The following is a 21,533-nucleotide window of genomic DNA, read 5'->3' as shown; positions in this document are numbered from 1 at the left end:
GGTAAATTCGTTTATTACTTTTAATTATCCAATTTTAAACATTTAATTTATAAAAAATCATTTAAGGATAAAAATTTAAAAAAAATTTTTAACTATAACCAATTTCATTAGAAAATCCCAATAGATATTTAAAAACCTAGATAACTAAATTATATAAAAAACTACCATTCAAAAAAATATAAATTTAATAAAAACAACCCATTTGAAAAGTTTCGTTAGGACTCACTAAATTAACTTTAAAACATCATTTAATTGATTAGTATTGAATAACATTTTCAAATATTTAAGTATCTTATAAATTTCATATTGATATTGGATAAGGTTTAAAAAAAATTTAAGGAAATTACATAAACGATTTGAAAAGGTTTTGGGTTTATCTAGTGGAGAAGTATTCCTAAGCTTTTGAATTAGGGTATAATTGGTTGTTAATTATAATCCAAAAAGGGTTGCTTGCCATTTGAATAAAACTTGGTTAAATGTTTACTACTTTTTAATAAATTTTTTTTTGTATTTAACCTAATTTAAATTATTGGTTTTTAAGCTTACCATAATTCTAAAATTTTTTTGAGTCTATTCAGCATTGAGCGAACCGAATGTTTGAGCTAGAAAGGGCCTGATTTTGTAATAAAAAGGATTAAAGAAGTTAAGAAACAAAAAACTGTTTGACTGGTTAAATTTCCTTAAAAATCTGAAATCCCATTTTAATTTATTGCTTATTGGGAATTTATGGAGATAATATTTTAATAAAATTGCCAAAACAAAATTATTCCTATTTTGGATTATTGATCAGGATATCAGTGTTTAACATTAGGATTTAAAATGTATTCTATTAATTTATGTTTCTTTATTAAAAAATGATTTTTCTTAATACTGTTATGTATTTCCAAACCCCCTTTGGGTTATTATTCATTAAAATTGATAAATCAACCCGTAATATAGGAATTAGGAATACTTTAGAACACTAAGTACTAATAGCAAAAACTTGGTTACTACTTATTCTATTTTAGGTGAATTTTATGATTTAATATTATGAATTGTTTATTTTCACATGTCGAATTCAAAGGGATACTTTTACCATTGAAGGTTAAGATGGATGGTTTATTAAAAGAAGAGATTTAATGGTGGTTTTAAGGTCATGGTGGATAAATTGCCATATTTGATGGTATCAAACGTTTATTGAAAAGATTAAGGAGTCCTTAGCATTTTAAAAACATGAATTGTGCACCTAAACTGAAATGAAAGTTGCGCAAGGCCGGATTGATTCCAGGAGTTGAAATGCCGTCGGTAAGGAATAAATTAACAAAGAAGGAAACCACACAGAATTGGATGTCCCCTTTATTAAAATTTGATATAAGAACCAATTGGAAATCTTAATAAAAGATTTAATTAATATCCTTAAAAGATATTAACAAAAAGCCCGAAATTAAAAAATTTTCCAAAGCCTATGAAATAAAACTTTAAATGATGCCAAAATTGGGGAAATTAATGACTTAAAATTTCCAAACCGTAACCAGGAACTCAGAACCTTATTTCAGTTTAGGAGCCAAGAATTTTGGGTTCACAATCTAATTTGAATTAAGAACCAAATCGCAACACCGATTTTCATTGTGGCGATTAAGATGCAAGCGCTTCTTGCAGATGGATCTAGAGGATGCCCTGCTAGGGATAGATAAGATGCCTTCGACATTAACAGATGAAGAGAAGAAGCGTAAGGATCAAAATGCGTAACACAATTACATCTGCATTTGTCCAACAAAATTTTGCAGGATGTGATGAAAGAGAAGACTGTCGTTGCATTATAGAAGAGGCTAGAACAAATATGTATGTCGAAAACTTTAACAAGCAAGTTGCATATGAAACAGCGTCTTTATGCTCATTATTTGGAGGAAGGTACGTCTGTACACGAAAACTTAACAGTGTTTAAAGAAATTCTCTCAAACTTGGAGGCCATGGAGGTTCAGTATGATAAGGAAGATTTAGGGTTGATTCTACTTTGTTCGTTGTCTCCATTTTATTCAACCTTTAGAGACACGATTTTATATAGCCGCTAGTCTCTCACAGTTGATGAAGTTTATGATTCTTTGACCTTGTATGATAAGATGAAGCATATTGTGGTTAAACCCGACTCTCAGGGAGAGGGTCTCATTGTTCTTGGGAGACAAGATTGGAATGATGATGATGATCGTGGAAGGACACAGGAACGGAATCCTTACGGTAAATCTAAAGGTAGATCAAAGTCTTCAAACTGAGGTAAAACTTGTAACTTCTGTAAAAAGAAAAGGCACATTAAATCTGAGTGTTATAAGCTACAGAACAAGATTAAAAGGGAGGCTGCGAATCAAAAGGGAAAACAACCAGAAAATTTTGATAAAGCTGATGTTGTAGAAGACTACAGCGATAATGAACCTCTAGTCGCTTTAGTCAACAATTCTAAAATGAGCGAGGAGTGGATACTTGATTTAGGTTGCACCTTCCACATGAGTCCCAATCGAGATTGGTTTACAACTTACGAAACAGTGTTTAAAGGTGTTGTTTTGATGGGAAATAATGCTTCGTGTAAAATCGAAGGTGTTGGAACAATTAAAGTTAATATGTTTGATGGAGTTGTCAGAACACTTAGTGACATACGACATGTTCCAGAATTGAAAAGAAATTTAATTTCGTTGAGTACTCTTGATTCAAAAGGGTACAGATACACAGCTGAAAGTGAGGTTTTAAAGATTTCCAAAGGTTCCTTTGTTGTGATGAAAGGGCAAGAAAGACTGCCAAGTTATATGTTTTGCAGGATTCTACTGTTACTAGTGATGCAACTGTCGCTTCCTTTTCCTTGTCAGATGATGATATTACTAAATTTTGGCATATGCGCCTAGGCCATACGAGTGAGAATGACATGACAGAATTGAGAAAAAGAGGACTTCTTGATGGCCAAGGAATTTGCAAACTGAATTTCTGTGAGCACTATTTTTTTGGGAAGCAAAAGAGAGTTCGATTCACTAGAGGAATCCATAACACAAAGGGAACGTTGGAGTATATTCATTCTGATCTGTGGGGGCCATCCAGAGTGCCTTCGAGAGGTGGAGCTAATTATATGCTAACCTTTATTGATGATTTTTCCAGAAAGTTTGGGCATTCTTCTTGAAGTAAAAAAGCGATGTATTTTCAGCATTTAAGTCTTGGAAAATTATGATTGAAAAACAGACGGGAAAACAAATAAAATACCTCCGCACAGACAATAACTTAGAGTTTTGTTCTGATAATTTTAATAGATTGTGCAAGTCAGAAAGGATCTTGAGACACTTGACAGTTCACCATACTCCACAGCAAAATGGCGTTGCAAAACAAATTAATAGAACAATCATGGATAAGGTTCGATGTATGTTGTCAAATACCAACTTACCAAAGTCGTTTTGGGCCGAAGCAACCTCTACTGTATGTTTTTTGATCAACCGATCCCCATCTGTTGCCATTGAGAAAAAGACTCCACAAGAGGTATGGTGTGGTAATCCTGCTAATTATTTTGATTTAAAGATCTTTGGGTGTCCTGCGTATGCTCATGTTGATAATGAAAAATTGGAACCGAGATCAATTAAATGTGTTTTTCTTGGTTATAAAATTGGTGTAAAAATGTATAAGTTATGGTGTCCTGAAAATAGAAAAGTTGTGATTAGCAGAGATGTTGTTTTTGATGAAACTGCTATGCTACCTAACTTATCTCTTAAAGACTCTTCCAATAAAGAAAATCAAAAGCAGGTGGAGCATCGATTAATCAGAGTCAACTCCTCAAGCCAAGACAAAATTGAGAATAGAGTTGTTTCTTCACCATAATACTCTATCGCCAAAAACAGAACTAGAAGAGAAATTAAACCTCCAAAGAAGTATGCCGAGGCTGATCTAGTTGCTTATGCTTTAAATGTGGCTGAAGATATAGATGCAAATTAAGAGCCATCTAATTATTCTGAGGCGATTAGCTGTGAAGACTCAGAAAAGTGGATATTTGCTATGCAATAGGAGATGGAATCACTCCACAAAAATAGAACATGGGATCTTGTAAAATTTCCTAAAGGTAAAAAGGTTGTTCGTTGTAAATAGGTGTTTAAAAAGAAAGAAATGACTCTAGGAGTTAAAGAACCCAGATATAAAGTAAGGCTTGTTGCAAAGGGTTACAGTCAAATTCTAAGAGTGGACTTCACAGATGTGTTCTTCCCAGTTGTTAAGCATAGTTCGATTCGAGCTTTGCTTGGTGTTGTGGCCATGCATGATTTGGAGCTTGAGCAGTTAGATGTAAAAACTGCATTTTTGTATGAAGAAGTTGAGGAGGATATTTACATGTAACAACCAGAGGGTTTTACAGTATAAGAAAAAGAGGACTATGTTTGCTTGCTGAAAAAGTCCTTTACGGTTTGAAACAGTCACCAAGATAGTGGTACAAGAGGTTTGATTCCTTTATGACTTCTCATGATTTCAAAAGAAGTAGTTTTGACAATTGTGTTTATTTTAAGAAAAACAGTGATGGCTCTTTTGTGTATCTACTTCTTTATGTTGATGACATGTTGATAGCAGCAAAAGATAAATGAGAGATAAAAAAGGTCAAAGTCTAACTAAGTGAAGAATTTGAGATGAAAGATTTAGGACCAGCAAAGAAGATACTTGATATGGAGATTCTCAGAGATAGAAAAGCAAGTAAATTGTCCCTAAGTCAAAAGGGGTATATTGAAAAAGTTCTTTGTAGGTTCAATATGTAGAGTGCTAAGCTTGTTAGTACTCCTTTAGCAGCCTATTTTAAACTTTCATCGGTTTTGTCTCCACAATCAGATGATGAGATTGAGTACATGTCACATGTTCAATACTCTAGTACAGTGGGATCTCTCATGTATGTTATGGTTTGTTCATGTCCAGATTTATCATATGTAGTCAGTGCAGTTAGCAGATACATGGCGAATCCCGGTAAAGAACACTGGAAAGCAGTTCAGTGGATTTTAAGATACTTACGAGGTACTACTGATGTTTGCTTACAGTTTGGAAGAACTAGAGATGGAGTCATTGGGTATGTTGATGTTGATTTTGCTGGAGACCTTGATAGAAGAAGATCTCTCACAGGTTATGTCTTTATAATCGGAGGCTGTACAATTAGTTGGAAAGCCATTTTGCAAACTACAGTCGCTTTGTCTACCACTGAAGCTGAGTACATGGCAATTACTGAGGCTTGTAAATAAGCTATTTGGTTGAAGGGACTCTTTAGTAAACTCAATGAAGACCTTCAAATCAGCACAGTATTTTGTGATAGTTAGAGTGCCATCTTTCTTACAAAAAATCAAATGTTTTATGAGAAAACAAAACACATTGATATTCGGTATCATTTTGTTCGTGATATTATTGCTCGTGGTGATATTATTGTGAGCAAAATTAGTACTCATGAAAATCCTACAGATATGATGACTAAGTCACTTCCTATAACCAAGTTTGAGCATTGCTTAGACTTGGTTGGTGTTTATTGTTGAAGTTAAACCCTTAAGGGGTTTTATGGAAGAGGTGGAGAACTTGTTCGTTGAGAGTTCGCGATGAAGAACTTGTTCATTGAGAATTCGTGTCAAGGTGGATATTGTTAGAATTAAGTGACCCGAATCCTTATTTAAATAAAATACAGTGGTAAAATAAAATAAAAGAAGAATCCATAGAGAATTACACTTCTTTTATTTTAGTTTAGAATAAGGTTTTTTAAACCTTATTAAACTATCTATTTGATATTGATTAGAATAAGGTGTTTCAGTCTTACTAGAATATGGCTTTACAAGCCTATAAATAGACATAGTCTATTCCTCTTATGAATTCGAATTCGATATAGTGAATTTTCTTCTTCTCTGCCCGTGTTTTTTTCCCAAAAAGATTTCCATGTAAAAATTTATGTGTTTTTTATTTTATTTTATTTTTCATAAAATTCATTTTCAATTATATCCCAGTAACAGAAAATGAGGATGAATTTGCAATTTCTCTACTTTCCTATTTACAGACTTGCCACCATGGAAATATCTTAACACAAATAAATTTCCATCACCAAAACTCATTCTGCATACATTCCAACACTAAGCAGAGTATTAGTTTTAGTTGTCAGTTCAAAAATACAACACGGCAATTAATATTGTAATTAAATTAATTTCACATAAGAAATAGACATATATTAATATAATTCAAATCATAACATATATACCTCAAAAAGGAAATCTAAGTCCCTGACACACACACCAACTCAAACTTTATATTAAATTGATTTCATAAACACACAAAACAGCAGGCAAAGGTGTCATGTGGGGACGAAATCAGCAATATCACCTGTCCTTATTCAACAATGATAACCTAGACACCATACCCAATTCCTTTCAACAAACTTGGGCTTTCGAAACTTTAAAATAATGGAGATGTTCTTCATTGCAGAAGATGTGGTGTGGAAATTGAAGAATGATGCCAAATTCCTTCCGGATATTAACGCAGTGTTTCGTTACAAAAAAAAAAAAAAATGCTTCGAAAACATGGATTTTGCTCAACCAAATGGTTTATGCTTCTATGTTCTCTTTGTTTTGGTCCGAATGATTTTGACGACTGGGTTTACAGGGTTAATTTGATTGGGTTTCACTTTTTGTATTTTTTAATTGAATCCACATCATCATTTTTTTCATGTACGACTGCCACATGTCGTTTATCAGTTGATTCAACTAGGGTTAACCACCACATCAGCAACATCAAGATGGAATTGAGTGGACCTAATATTTTTTGGAATAGTTCAAGGGTTATATGGATTTTTTTTTCATTTTTTAAAATTATAAACATTAAGTGATTTAACCCACAAATTAGTATCTAAATTATATATATATATATATATCTTAATTTTGATATTTAAATTTTATTTTTTCATAAGTGGTACTTAAATTATTTTTTTCTCAAATTAGTGGTTCAATTAGTCCGATAATTAGTCAAACCATTAACTATATTTTACAAAAGATCTTAGCATACATATTAGTACCTAAATCATGTCATTTTTCTTTACTTAGTACCTTCTTTTTCTTTCTTTTTTTTTTATTATAAGTGATATCCAAATTATTATTCATTACTCATTTTCACATCAAAATATTATATCCATTAAAAAAATTCAGCTGATAATAGGCTGTCACGTCATATAAACTTTAAAAATAAATTTTAATTCTTTTATTTTATTTTTTACATTATTCTCTCATTATTTTTGTTTTCTTCATTTTTAATTTACAATGTTTGACAACACTAGCAATGCTTGGAATTCAACTTCCTGAGGTTGAGACACTTGCAATTAACTTTATTTTCGAATTTTACCATCGATTTGCTCAACTTGGCAGAATTGAAAAAATTCTTTCACTTATCAAAACTAGTGTTTGGATCGACTAAGATATTTATCTATAGATAGAAGTTGAACTAATTAACATGCAGATTGATAAAAATCGATTAAACCGAGTTAAAAAAATCTATTGAACCTTTTTTCTAAATATTTTTATTTTTTAAGTAAATTATGTGATCAAGTCAAACGAACAATTTAAACAGAGTTCTAGTGGCGTGATTTATTCAATAGCTTTCCAGTTTTAGAAACCTTAATTAAAAACACAAGCACAAAATACTGATGTAGAAAAAAAGCTTAAAATAAAAGGAAAAAGAAAAAAATAATAAAATAAACAGAAAGGCTAAATTAGTTATATCTGCCAAAAAAATTTATTGACAAAATAGGGCTCCTTTTTTTTTTCTTTTTGAAAATTTAGGAAAATAGGTCGATTTTGGAGATGGAGTAGACACTCTTTTTGCTTAGGTGACAGAAAAGCACGTCCAATTTTAAATTGCATTTTTTGATTTTTTTTAATATAATTATTTTCTTTGGTCAAATAGTTAAATGTTAGTAATACATTTGTATTTTTTATTTCATGTTATTTTAAGCCTTTTATTATTTTTAATTAATGTTTTTAACATATCAGCTCCCTTGGTTAAATGGTTAAATAATAATAATTTTATCATTGACTCGAGGTTTAATTCCTCCTCTTCTAAATACATTTGTAATTTTTATTTCATATTGTTTTAAGTTTTTTTTAATTAGTAAATATATTATTTATAATTTTTTATTTTTAATTCATCTTTTAATTAATATCTCTTTTATTCATAAAATCAAATAATAAAAATATATGTTTTACATATATCATTATGTTAAAATATTTGAAATTAATAACTCCTTTATAAATAGTATAAACATCGGCTAATTTTTTGATATATTTTTTATAATATTTATATATCAAAATTTATTTTCTCCACATATATTGTGGGTATGGTGATTTCTAATATTATAAGATGAAATAATTATTTCAAATATAATTATTGTTTTATATGTCAAATATTTCAAATGTCATTGTTTTTTCATCTACATTGTGGGTGTGATATTTCATATATTTTTATATGTGAAATATTTTAATTAATTATTTCAAATATCATTATGTTTATATGTGAAATTTTACACATACAAAAATATATAATACTAAAATTTACAACACCGATGATATGGATTGAAAAATAAATATTACACATATAAAAATTATATTTACTAAAAATAATGATATTTGTAATAATTATTTGATTTTATGAATAAAAGAGATTAATTAAAAGATAAATTAAAAATAAAAAAGATTGAAAACAATATATTTATTAATTAAAAAAGCTTAAAACAACATGAAATAAAAATTACAATGCGTTTAGACGAGGAGGAATTAGGCCCGAGACTCAAAGATAAAATAATTATTATTTAACCATTTAACTAAAAAACTAATATGTTAAAAATATCAATTTAAGATAATAAAAGTTTAAAGCAACATAAAAAAACTAATGTAAATAGGAGAAGAATCGAACTCATAATCCAAAAATAAAACCACTTAACAATTTAGTATCTAACCAAAGATACTAATTATTTCTTTGGCTGGCATTTAAGGAAAGATCACACAAAAGGAACAAGTTAGGCGGGGGATAGGAGATGGGAAGCTTTGCATAGCATACAGAAACACACTCGAAGATGTTATTCATGTCATTAGAGATTGTTCTGTGGCTAAAGAATTATGGTATTGGTTTATTCCAACGGCAAAGCGAGGAAATTTCTTTTCTGGGAGTTTGCAAGAATGGCTTGAATCTAATCTAAGGAATCGATACAAAATTTCCTTAAAAAATGTGGATTGGTAGTGTTTCTTTGGATAATGGTGTGGCACATTTGGAAGAATTGAAATCTTCTTATTTTTCAAGGTAATCAGTGGAGCATTTATTAGATTATTAGAAGTTCGTATAGTTGGGCCTTACAATGTATCTTTTCTCAAAAGTCATTACGTTATAATAAACCAATTACAGGAAGGTCAGTCATTGGAGAAGGCAATTGGGTGGATCTTAATACAGATGATGCTATGAAGTTAGATTTTGGGATGGCTACTGCTGGAGGGATATTGAAATATAGTCAGGGGGTTGGACCCTTGGGTTTAACAGGAGCTTGGGGCGGTGTTTAGTTTTTAATGCAGAATTATGGGGTATTCCTGATGGCTTGAGGATTTTAAAAAGTTGAAAGTATGATGGAGTGTTAATCAAGACTGATAGTCAGAAGCTACCCGAGTTATTTAGGAGTCATTTTCAAAGACATTTTCCTTAACTCTTATCTGACACATTTAACAGAACTTGTTAGATATTAGTCAATGGAAACTCGAGTATATTCCTCATAAAATGAATTTTGAAGTTGATTTTATTGTTAAGATGGCTTTTAATAGAAATGAGGAGCTTTAGTTATTTGAAGATACTCCTTTAGAGTTGATTAGGCTTTTGTAATAATTTTGTTTTGTTTTCACAAAAAAAAAAAAAGAACGGAGAGTGCGCCTAATTGAGCCTTTCACACTTTCTCTCCAAAATTAGTCTATTTTCTTAAATTAAAAAATATAGTTTATTTGATCAATAATTTCTTTTTGAAATATATGACTAATTTAACCAAAAGTTTTTATTTTTATTTTTAATTTTTTCGCATAGCAATTTTTAGTTAATTATTTGATTTAAAAAGGGAAGAATAGTGTAGTTTGAGTAGCCTTAAAGAAAAGAAACGATCAAAAGTAGAAACCAAGCAAAACATTCCGCTCCCGGGCAAAGTCACAAGTGGACTCGATTTGGTACTTAGATGCATTTCTTCATGATCCGTCTCCTTCCATGAACACCTTAAAAGATGCTTCGAAAACACCAAACCTTGAGCCTTGCTTCCTCTTCCAATCCCCAGAGAAATCTCAATGTCAATTCTCTCAAGCTCTTTGGCTTCTCCGCTCTCTTCACCAGCACCAGTACCAGCACCAACCCATCAGCTTCCCCTGATTCATCCCTCACATCCGAGTTACCCGACATCCCAAGTTGGGTCAGTAAGCAAAACACAGGAACTCAACCCTCGGGAGATGACGATTTTGTCATCCCTTCACTAGCCACTTGGATTGAAAACCACCCCAAAGTTCGGCTCTTTCCAACCAAAAAACCCGAAACCCCAGTGGAGAAACTCACTAAAATCCTAAAATGTCCCTACCCATCTCCTGCAATAGTTGTCCAAGCCTTGAATGCTTCTGATTTAAGTGTTTCCGATGTTTCAGTTGACCAAATGTTGAAGCGGTTTTCTAATAGCTGGATTTCAGCTTATGGAGTCTTCATTTGGGCAAAAACACAATCAGGTTATACGCATACTCCTGAGTTATATAACTTCATGGTTGATGTGTTAGGGAAGGCTAAAATGTTTGATTTACTGCTGGATTTAATTGAGGAAATGAAACAGTTAAAAGGGTATATTAATTTGGATACAATATTTAAGGTCATGAGGAGATTAGCTAATGCTCGTCGGTTTAGTGAGGCTATTGAGGTTTTCAGAAGGATAGATGAACTTGGGGTTGAGAAAGATGTTATGGCTTTGAATGGACTGTTGGATGCATTGGTCAAAGGGGATGGTGTGGAGCATGCTTGTGAAGCTTTTGTTGAGTTAAAGGAATGCATACCTTTGGATTCTAGTACTTTTAACATTCTGGTGCATGGATTTTGTAAGGCTAGGAGGCTAAGTGATGCTAGGAAGATTTTGAATGAGATGAATGAACATGGTTTTCAGCCTTGTACTGTTTCATTTACTTGTTTCATTGAGGCTTATTGTCGTGAAAAGGATTTTCGTAATGTGGATGCTATTCTGGATGAAATGAAAGAGAAAGGTTGTAGGCCAAATGCTGTCACTTACACTATCATTATGCATGCTAGAGGAAGGGCTGGAGAGATTGGGAAAGCATTGGAGGTTTATGAGATGATGAAGAAGGATAGTTGTTTACCGGATTCTTCGTTTTATAGCTCGTTAATTTTCATTCTAAGCAAAGCTGGTAGGCTTAAGGATGCAGATGAAATCTTTGAGGACATGGTAAAGCAAGGTGTTAAACCGAATGCATTGACGTACAATACAATGATATCTTCTGCTTGTGGACATTCACTTGAAGAAAAAGCATTGAAGTTGCTTAAGAGAATGGAAGAGGATTCATGCAAACCGGATATTTCAACTTATGCACCTTTACTGAAAATGTGTTGCAGGAAGAAGAGGATGAAGGTACTCAATTTTTTGTTAAGCCACATGTTAAACAACGATGTTAGTATTGATCATACAACCTACACACTTTTGGTCCGTGGACTTTGTAATAGCGGAAAACTTGAGCAAGCATGTGCATTTTTTGAAGAAATGGTGCTCAAGGGAATGATACCCAAGAGTTCTATATGTACAATGCTGGTAGAGAAACTTGAGAAGGAGGATATGATTGAAGCAAAACAGAAGATTCAAGAATTGGTGCCAAATGTGGAAGAGCCAAAAATAACAGTCTAACATGAGTGTTGTGTGGTGATTGCTCACTTTATCCCCTAACTATGTGGTTGGGATTTGAACATTTCATGACTGGTTGTTTACCTCTTCGGAGAGCACCGACGACGAGAGATTATCACTACTGCCGACAATGGATTCCCTGATTAAAACAAATAACAACAATATAGTCGTTCTTAAAGGAAAGCTTTTTAAGATTCAGAGTAATTTACTGGATTGGACTGTGTCTGTATTTCTATCTTTGACTCATGTAGACTTTGTCATATGCACTGTTCATTCCAATTTTAATCTGTTTAAGCAAGTAGGAAGTATGATGGAAACTGTTATTCTTTAGGGGGCAATCTTGATAGCAACTTTCTTGGGGGGTTTGATAAAGGTTAATATGTAGTTTATCATCCGTTAGTATTTGAACTTCTTTTCATTTAGTTGATACCTGAATTTTATTTCATTTTTATTTCATCACACACATTGCTTCAATTTGTTAACAGTATTAATTTTTTATTTTCTATCAAAATTTATCAATTTAAAGTATTTATTTTCTGTTAATTATATATTGCATTATATGAGGATAATTTAATCAAAATTTTAAGTTGATAAATTTCGACAAAAAATTTCTTACTATTTTAATGATTGGAATGAAATTTTAAATAAAAATTTTAATTTTTAACTTTTAAGCATATAGACTAAATATCAAATTTTATCAAAGTACAGGGACTAAAAAGCAGATTTTAATCAAAAAAGCAAAAGTCTCATCTCTGACAATTTCGAAAGTTAGGAGCAGCGTGAACCGTCGATTTTAGTATCAGGGGATTATCATCTTACAACCTGCTTTTTGCATCTTCAGTTTTGTTACAAATATAAAAAATAATAATAATAACAATAAGAAAACAAAAGTTGCTTACTTGCACACTTTGGTCAGTAAATTAAAAGAAAAAAGGAACAAGAACAAAAGCAAACCCTACCCTTCGTTTTAGAGATCTGAGATCAGAGGTTTCAGAAAGAAACAAGACAAAGAAGAATAGAACATTGGAGATCAGTGATGGGATCTGGGGCTGGAAGTTTCCTTAAGGTTCTATTTAAGAACTTTGATGTTCTTGCTGGGTAATTCTTCCACTTTGCTTCTTTTCTTTTATGTCCATTTTTTGACATAAAGGGAAAGTTCAAATTTTGCTTGAGCTAATTAATCTGACTCATCCCAGTTTTTATTTTTTTTTGGTAATTTGATTTTTGCAGGCCAGTTATTAGTCTGCTGTACCCTCTGTAAGTGATTTTCCAGATTTCATTTCATTTTTTTGGTTTTGTGGGTGTTAGTTCATAAGTTGTCTGAATTTGGGATGGTTTAATTGTTGTATTGAGTTAAATTATGAAACAGATATGCCTCGGTTAGGGCAATTGAATCGGAGTCTCGTGCCGATGACAGGCAATGGCTTACATATTGGGTTCTCTATTCCATGATGACATTGCTGGAACTCACTTTTGCCAAAGTCATTGAATGGTAATATTGTTTCCACCTTTCTCATTATAGTGTTCTTGTTCCAGGTTTTAATTTTACTCCTACTTCTTGCCCAAATTTGCTGGTAACTTGCATGACAATTGGAATGTGCTTTGCTATAACTTGTTCAAAAAACTAGTGCAGGATTCCTATCTGGTCCTATGCAAAGCTGATTTTCACTTGCTGGCTGGTCATCCCGTACTTCTCTGGCGCTGCCTATGTTTACGAGCACTATCTGCGACCCTTCTTTATGAACCCACAACAGACGATTAACATCTGGTATGTTCCGAGAAAGAAGGATTTCTTCAGTAAGCCGGACGATATTTTAACTGCCGCAGAGAAATACATTGAAGAGAATGGAACAGATGCATTTGAGAAGCTCATTCATCGGGTACGCCAACAACCTTCGGACTGTTATTAGCCCATGTTTAGTGCGTGATTTAGTCCCTTGTTTTGCAGGCTGACAAGTCCAGGAGTAGCAGTTATGGTCACATATATGATGATGATGGCTACAGGCATTGATAACCTTACAGCAACCCCGCTATATTTTGTTGCTCTTGTGAAGAACTCTTGAATGCTTGTTTAAAGTGTGTAAATTATCTTAATTTGCTTGTTAGTGCAAGTTTCTAAACACTTTTTTCAAATTCAGCATGTCTCTTTATAAGAAATAAAAAGATTCCAATAATATAAGAAAAGGCAAAAAGATTATCATGAGTTGAAACAGCAGGTTTTCCTTATCAATTATTAAATGTAAGACATTCAGTTCATGACTTCAATTTAGTTCAATTCACAATCAATAAGGGTTTTTTCTTCAGTCGGTTTCCTCTTCATTTGCCTCTTCAGTTTCACCATTATCAACAGATTGGCTAATAAACTCTTGAGCTTCTTCAAGTGCTGATTCTTTTGCATCAGCTGCATACAGTATTTTCTTTATTGCTACTGCCATCTGCATACAATATTTTCTTTATTAAACTAGCAGTACATGCCCACCATGTATCACATGAAAAATGCAAGCCTAAAAACAACTCATGCAACTCAATATGAAGAGTGCAACATGTATGACTGAAGATGAAAATGCGAAATGAACCCGTAATTGACTACACAAGTAACGCATCTAAATGTAACGATTGGAGCTTAATGGGAACTCTTACTGGATGATTCTCCACTTTGGTAGACTGACAAAGTATTTCAATATCCCGCAGTTTGGCGAAGTAAAAATCCCTTTCCTTTTCCAAGAGGTCAACCGAGAGTTTCAAATCGGTAATCTAGATAAAAACAACACGAAACGGGTGTTTAAAATGATGATATGATATGATCACAACTGACTATAATTCTCCTTGTTACCACGGTAGGTCAGCTGGCCATTATAACCACTAAAAGCAAGGAATGTCGAAGCTTATGCGATATGGATATAGATAAATAGACGAAAAAAGAACTTAAAAGGAAAGCTCAAATGCGATCACCTCCTTGGACAAAGCCCGGACCTCACTTGAAGCTGCTGCTACACCAGTCTTACCTTGCTTGGAAACTGACACAATAATCATCAAACAATAGAGATGACAGTTAGCGGCATGCATGAACCAATATTGAGGAGAATTAAATGCATATAAGATGCAAATTACGATATTAATCGGCAAAAGAAATTGCATTGCAGAATCAGACCAGTGTTTTTATTAATGCCAGCCGCATCTCCAGAGGCAAGGTTATGGAGATTGTTTGCCTGCAGAGATTTTGAGCTCTTAAGAGAACCCTTTGAGTTCCGCTCTTTTCCACCTTTAAGTCTTCTTTCAACAGGATCATAATTCCTATGATATCACATCAAAGAAAAAGAAATAATTCAATCTAACATACTGTTTAAGCCATAGTAAGAAAAGATTCATAAAATGACACGAAAAATAGCTTACTCATTCATGATTCCACCATTCACAGAATCACAATACCGTTTCAGCCATTGTAAGAACTCCAGATTGTCCAAAGGTCTGCCTTTAACAAGTCTATTGACTTCAATATGCTGCATATGACAATTACCAGTATCCGATTCAAACAAATTTGCTATCCAAATAATCACTATAAAACTACCATATACCATTTTTATGCCAATAACAAAAATTTAAAAATCCCATCAATGGCATCATGACATGTGTTCAATTTTCTATAAGCAATAAACTACAATTTTATTTTGGCCTACAACCAAAAGAACTGCAAGTCACATGCTAATGTGATGAACCATACTCAGGAAATTTTCTTTTATGCTTTTAAAGCATGTGTAGTGAACATCCGTTAGGCATTGAAAGAGAACATACAGATATGCAATTACCTTATCGATTTTCAACTTGTTGAATACTTCTTGCAGAACCTTGTAATTTTGGATCATATCATATTCGGACTTTGCATCAAAATTCACCTGCATTCCAATTAAAAAAACAGTGAAATCATTTTTAAGGATGACAATTAATCGTGAAAATGACACCGGTAAGATGAAAAGAAAAAAAGAGAAAACGGGCTAATTCACCTTGTGCATTGGCACTGCTCCCGGATAGGTCATATCTATCATCTGACATTGTACAGCACCAGATGCAGCCTGGAAACAATTAATGAATGCCAAGATTTAAGAGAATACATTCAACAAAGAGTAGTAAAAATGTAAAATTATATTAGCCGGTGAACCTCAAACCAGCCATTTTTCAGCTTAAGCAAAATTTGGAAATGAAAGCATAAAACCTAATCAGAAGTGATCTATGAGTAAACCAATCAATCTCTTAGGGGCTAATATCATGAATGAAAAACTGCAAGAAAGTTTAAATAAATAGTGATAGCAGAATGTGACAATCAACCCCTTTAAAACCTTACCAGTAACATGGAGACTGAATGCTATGGATTAAAATATTAGAAATACACAAAATATCACTCACTTTTGATCCTAATTTAAATTCCATGTGCTCTCATTATGATACCATCCAGCAGGACAGTGTAAAACCTTGTAAATAGACATAAAAACCCAGTCATATGGTCTCAACAGTATCATAATCTACAAAAGCAATCAAAGGAAGAATGCTTCCAAAATAAAATCACATTAAGGTTGAAAAAAAAGTGAAATTATTGACATATTACTAGTAACATTTCTCTATCAATGGGAAAAGAAAAAGAGAAACCCAATGCATTTCAAGCAAATCAAAGAAAGATTAACAAAATAAATATATTCAAACATCAACATAAAAAGTTATTAAGATGGCCCAAAAGAATCCCATTTTAATGAAGAAAAATATGAACTCATTCATCTCCGTTTTTTTTTCCCATTAAATTAACAAAAAGAAAAAGGCATAAAACATTCATTTCTAATGAGAACCGACATTACCCATCAAAAAACCAAAAACCCGAAAGGAAACAGATCCTGCATTTGCATGTAATAGAAAGCCATAAAATTCAGAAAAAACAAAGGAACAATAATTAATAAAAGGACAAGCATTACCCATTAAAAAAAAGAACAATTTAGCATAAATTATATATAAAAAAATTTACTTCTTCAATACGAGAGAGATTAAGCTGAAGCCTGTTATTGATCCATGTTAAAATCTCATTTCTTCCAACGAAGTAAGCACTATCCATCATTCCTATATTAGACGCCATTTTCCTCTGCTTCTATTTTCTGTTTATTATTATTATTATAGCTTCTCAAATTCAAAAGGAAAAAACAAAAACCCCTCGTAATAGGAAACGAAAGAAACAAAAAGAAAAAAGAAAACCCAAAATAGAGTGAGAGAATCAGAGAAAATGTGGGTATTAAGAAGGAAAGATTAAGGCGTAATGCAAGGGAGGGGGGGTTCGAAAATGATTTTCAAATTTGGATTTTTCTTGAATTATTTACAATTTTAGAACCCAAAAATAAAAAACAAAAAGGAGAGAAAGAACAACAGCAGCAACTGAAAGAAATGGATGGCTAAATTCTCAACTCAAGAAAGAAAATTAAGAAAGACAGGCAATGCCTGCCACCGACTATCTCTTTTAATGTGGTAAAGGCAAATGGCAATTTCACTAGGTTTTTTTCTATTTTAAAAAACAAGTCTATTAATTTAAAAATGTCAGATAAGCGATTAATACAAAACCTATAAACCATTTTTCTGCTTGATTGTAGTGAAGATTAAAACAAAAAAGCCTGGGATTAAGTTGGGAAGATAATGGCTAAATTACCCCTAAAAGTCCAATTTTTTTTAATCTGCTTTTTTGTTAATTAGAAAAATAAGTGATTTTTATCATAGATAAACAGAAAGAGTCTCTAGTTGGACGTACTTTATGCACAAGTGGCAGGAAAGCGTGGTTAATTGGATGCGCTTTCTGCACAGGTGGTTGGTCAGGTTTTCTCTCAACAGTAAAAAATCAACGGCTTTTTGAATGTTGACACTGTAACGATAAAAAAAATTGAAGAGGGTCAACAATTTCTTTTTTTTTTAACCTATAAATACCCCTAAATTTCATTTCTTTCATCTACATCTTTCTTTCAACTCTTTCAAACTCTCTCAACTTTCTCAATCTTTTTGTTCTAAATTTATCGATATTCTTATTTAAAAATATCATTCTTTTTTAATTATCTCATATTTTATTCGTTCGGATTAACTTCTCACGAATGATTGCCTTTCTAATTCATTTTGACGACAAGCATATTTTTGCCACCCAAGCAGCAATGGTAAGACAAAATTTAAAATTTCGCTATTTTCAATTATGTTAAATTTAATTATTTTTTTATAATTTGAAATAATTATTTTATGTTATAAATAGGTGGTTGATCGTGTTCTGGAGGGGTTAATACATAATATGGGAAAGCCTCTGATCCCTCAAATTCGTGGCTACTTACAAGAGACTGGATTCTTGCTTACGTCTCGCATGCTTGGGGGTTGCAAACTTGATTCTACACTAATCAGTGCATTACTGAAAAGATGGAGGCCCAAAACATACTTTTCACCTTCTATGCAGCAAGAGTACAATCACACTCGAGGACGTAACGTTACAACTCGGTCTGCTAGTGGCTGGGCTAGTCGTCACGGAATCAGCGATCGTTCCCGGTAAAGTGGAACTCTACAAAGTAATGCTAGGGAAGGTCCTGAAAATGTTTGATGGTGGTCAGGTATCGATCATGTAACAGCCCAGTATTAGCTAAATCAGAACAATAGTTTCAGAATCATAAAATTATTTTAATATTATTTTTGGTGTTTACAGTATGTGATTAAATATGTTTGAAAATTTCGTATGCTAATTTTATCTTTTAATAGCTCAGTTTGATAAAAGGGTTAAATCGTGTAAAATACAAAAGTTGCATTCCACTTGTTAAAAGTGTTTAATTGCCATGGTTTATTACATTAAGGGTCCTTATGATGATAATATGCCATTGATAAGGTTAATGGTCATAAATGGCCTAACGTTTGATGATTAAATGGTTTAATAACCAAGGGTAAAAATGTAAACTATGTATTAATGTATTATTAATAAAACAAAAACATAAAAATCTGGTTTCATTCATCTTTCTTCAACCGAATAACAAAAGAAGAAGAAGCCATTGAAGCTTTCTAACATTCGACCATTGCATGATTAAATAGGTAAGTCCATTTTTGCTCGGTTTATGATAATTTTTACGTTTTTGTGATCGTTGCTTAGTGTTCTAGCTAGCCCATGCCCTAATTTTTTATTTGGTTGATGATTTTGGAGTTGCCATTGATGGATTCATGTGTTTGATGATGTTTGATGAAGAATTATGAAAGCTTGGTGCTTGATATAGATGTTTTGTAACGTGATTTTGAGTAAAAATGCATATTAGGGATTAAATTGAGAAAAATGTAAATTGTGAGGTTAAATTGTGAGATAAATAAAAGTTTTGGGCTGTTAGGTGGGCTGCTAGGGGTCTCTAGGAAATTCGGCTAGCATGTAATTGAATTTAATTGTGTGAATTTTGTGAGTTTTTGAAATAGGGACTAAATTGTAAGAAATGTAAAAGTTTAAGGCCAAAGTGCAGATTGGCTTAAATATATGTTTATGGATGAAACTGAGTAATTATGTGATTAAATGAGTTGAATTGTTATAATATATATCAAGAAAAGAGGAACCCAGACTTAGATCGAGGCAAGAGCAAAGTACTCGATTAATCAACTAGTTTCATCGTTTTTACGTCCGAGGTAAGTTCGTACGTGATAAACATTGTTAAAATTATGTTTTTAATGCTTTAATATTGCATTAATTGTATATATGCGACTACGATTGCGTACAACAACAAGTGGACTATGTTTGGCACTTAGTGTGCGTTTTGAGATATCTTCGGCTATATAAAGCACTTAGTGTGCAAATTGGAATAGCTTCGGCTTTATGTGGCAATAAGTGTGCGATATCATTATAGCTTCGGCTAATTATTTATGCACTAAGTGTGCGAGTTCTTATAGTATTGAAAGATTTTCGAACGATTTAACGTATTGAACAAAGAGGTGAGAATGAAATAAATAAATACGGGAAAGTACAAGTACGTATGATACCTATGTGGTAGTTGATACTATGTGTATGAAGCTTGATGAAATTGTATATACATGATAAATGGTCATAGATTAGAATTGAATAATGATATGAAACTTACTAAGTGCTTATTAATTGATGATTTGTATATTATGAACTGTTGAGTAAATATTTAGTACAAACTTACTAAGCTATGAAGCTTACTGTGTGTTATTTGTCTTTGTTTTACAGAGTATCAAAGCTAGCTTGGACATCGGGGATCATCGGGAACCATCATCACACTATCGACTACTTGTTGGTATTTTTGGATGCTTGTGAATATGGTATATGGCATGTATAGGCTAGTGAGTCGATGTTATGTTTGAATTATGATTTAAGCCATGAGATTTAGCTTACTTTTGGTTGAAAATGTTGGTATGTATTTGGTCATTTAAGTTGGCTTAAGTGATGTGTTTGAAAGGTGATTTATGTGATGTGTATAATGCCTTAGATATTGGCTTGTTTTGGATTTGTTTGATTAGTTGTAGTTATAGCTAAATGGTATGTTTTAATTATGGAATTGAACAATTGAAATGGTTGGGAATAGATAGCATGATATGTGTGTGAATTGACATGTTTTGGCTGCCTATATATGTGATGAAATGATACCATTTTTGATGGCTAGGTGAGCATGAGAAAAGGGTGAGAAATTGGCTTTGCAAATGGCCTATTTTTGTCCACACGGACAGAGACACGGGCGTGTGTCTCAGCTGTGTGTGACACACAACTATGTTACACGGCCGTGTGTCCCTTGGGGTACCCTTTCGAATTAAGTTAGTTTACCCTACAGTTTTGACACGACCTAAACACACAGGCATGTCTACTGGTCGTATGTGGCACACGGGCTGGCACATGGGCGTGTGGTCGGCCGTATGACCCAAGTCAGTAACCTCCCTTAGATTTTACATGGCCTGGCACAGGGGCATGTCCTCGGTCATGTGGTACAAGTCAATATGTCTGCCCTGTTTTCACATGGCTTGTGACACGGGCATGTTTAGTGGCCGTGTGAGGCACATGGTCTGTTCACACGGGCGTGTGACCCTTAAAAACATGAAAATTTTCTATGTTTCTCAAAGTTTACAAATGTTATCGGTTTAGTCCTGAATCACTTCTAAGCATGTTTTAAGGTCTCGTAGGACCTTAGAAGGGACAATATGTTTGAAATAAATGGACTTTGATTATGAATGTTTAAATGTATGAAAATGATGTGTATTGATCGGTAATGCCTCATAGCCTATTCCGATAACGGATATGGGTTAGGGATGTTACAAATTTGGTATCAGAGCTACGATTTAGTCAATTCTAGGACTAACGTAGCGTGTGAGAGTCTAGCTATACATGCCATATATATAAAATGAGATAGTGTGATGATTCTTAACATTTAAAATGTGTCTTTCATATAGCAAATGGATCCCGATCGAGCAATAGCTGATGATGTGGAAAGTAATGCGCCTGCTCCCACTGAAGGAGCAGTGCCGACCGACTCTAGACATATTTCTAGTAGCCAAGGGGGAGAGGCTAAGCAAGCCTTCTTCCAAATGATGAGTGAGTGGTTTATGGAGTTCGTTCGAACGAATCCGACTGCTCAACAACCTCCACCCTCGCCTATTTCTCAAT

At 32.9% G+C, this 21,533-nt stretch overlaps 3 protein-coding genes across 5 annotated transcripts; 2 read left to right on the top strand and 1 right to left on the bottom strand.

The window, feature by feature from the left end:
- Positions 1-10,095: 10,095 nt before the first annotated feature.
- Positions 10,096-12,216, top strand: LOC108480720 (pentatricopeptide repeat-containing protein At3g22670, mitochondrial). Its single transcript, XM_017783802.2, has one exon. The coding sequence runs from the start codon at positions 10,241-10,243 to the stop codon at positions 11,900-11,902; it is 1,662 nt and encodes a 553-aa protein (XP_017639291.1). The 5' UTR covers positions 10,096-10,240; the 3' UTR covers positions 11,903-12,216.
- A 521-nt stretch (positions 12,217-12,737) lies between these two features.
- Positions 12,738-14,109, top strand: LOC108483625 (HVA22-like protein a). The gene is made up of 5 exons (XM_017787119.2): positions 12,738-12,997; positions 13,130-13,156; positions 13,269-13,391; positions 13,533-13,779; positions 13,848-14,109. The coding sequence occupies exons 1-5, from the start codon at positions 12,936-12,938 to the stop codon at positions 13,908-13,910; spliced, it is 522 nt and encodes a 173-aa protein (XP_017642608.1). The 5' UTR covers positions 12,738-12,935; the 3' UTR covers positions 13,911-14,109.
- Positions 13,868-17,469, bottom strand: LOC108483624 (microtubule-associated protein RP/EB family member 1A). 3 transcript variants are annotated; one of them, XM_017787116.2, is made up of 8 exons: positions 16,908-17,469; positions 15,901-15,969; positions 15,706-15,792; positions 15,293-15,399; positions 15,051-15,193; positions 14,852-14,916; positions 14,540-14,653; positions 13,868-14,334 (listed from the first exon to the last, which is right to left on the bottom strand). In XM_017787116.2, exons 1-8 carry the CDS (start codon positions 17,013-17,015, stop codon positions 14,200-14,202), a joined length of 828 nt encoding a protein of 275 aa, XP_017642605.1. In that variant the 5' UTR covers positions 17,016-17,469; the 3' UTR covers positions 13,868-14,199. The 3 variants fall into 3 exon arrangements, with proteins under 3 accessions (XP_017642605.1, XP_017642606.1, XP_052883597.1); XM_017787117.2 differs by lacking the exon at positions 16,908-17,469 and adding an exon at positions 16,301-16,521; XM_053027637.1 differs by lacking the exon at positions 16,908-17,469 and adding an exon at positions 16,239-16,262.
- Positions 17,470-21,533: the final 4,064 nt, after the last annotated feature.

This window comes from Gossypium arboreum, chromosome 1 (assembly GCF_025698485.1).
Source record: "Gossypium arboreum isolate Shixiya-1 chromosome 1, ASM2569848v2, whole genome shotgun sequence".
NCBI lineage: Eukaryota > Viridiplantae > Streptophyta > Magnoliopsida > Malvales > Malvaceae > Gossypium > Gossypium arboreum.
Note: the sequence above shows the minus strand (reverse complement) of the source record. Positions and strands in the feature narration are given on the sequence as shown.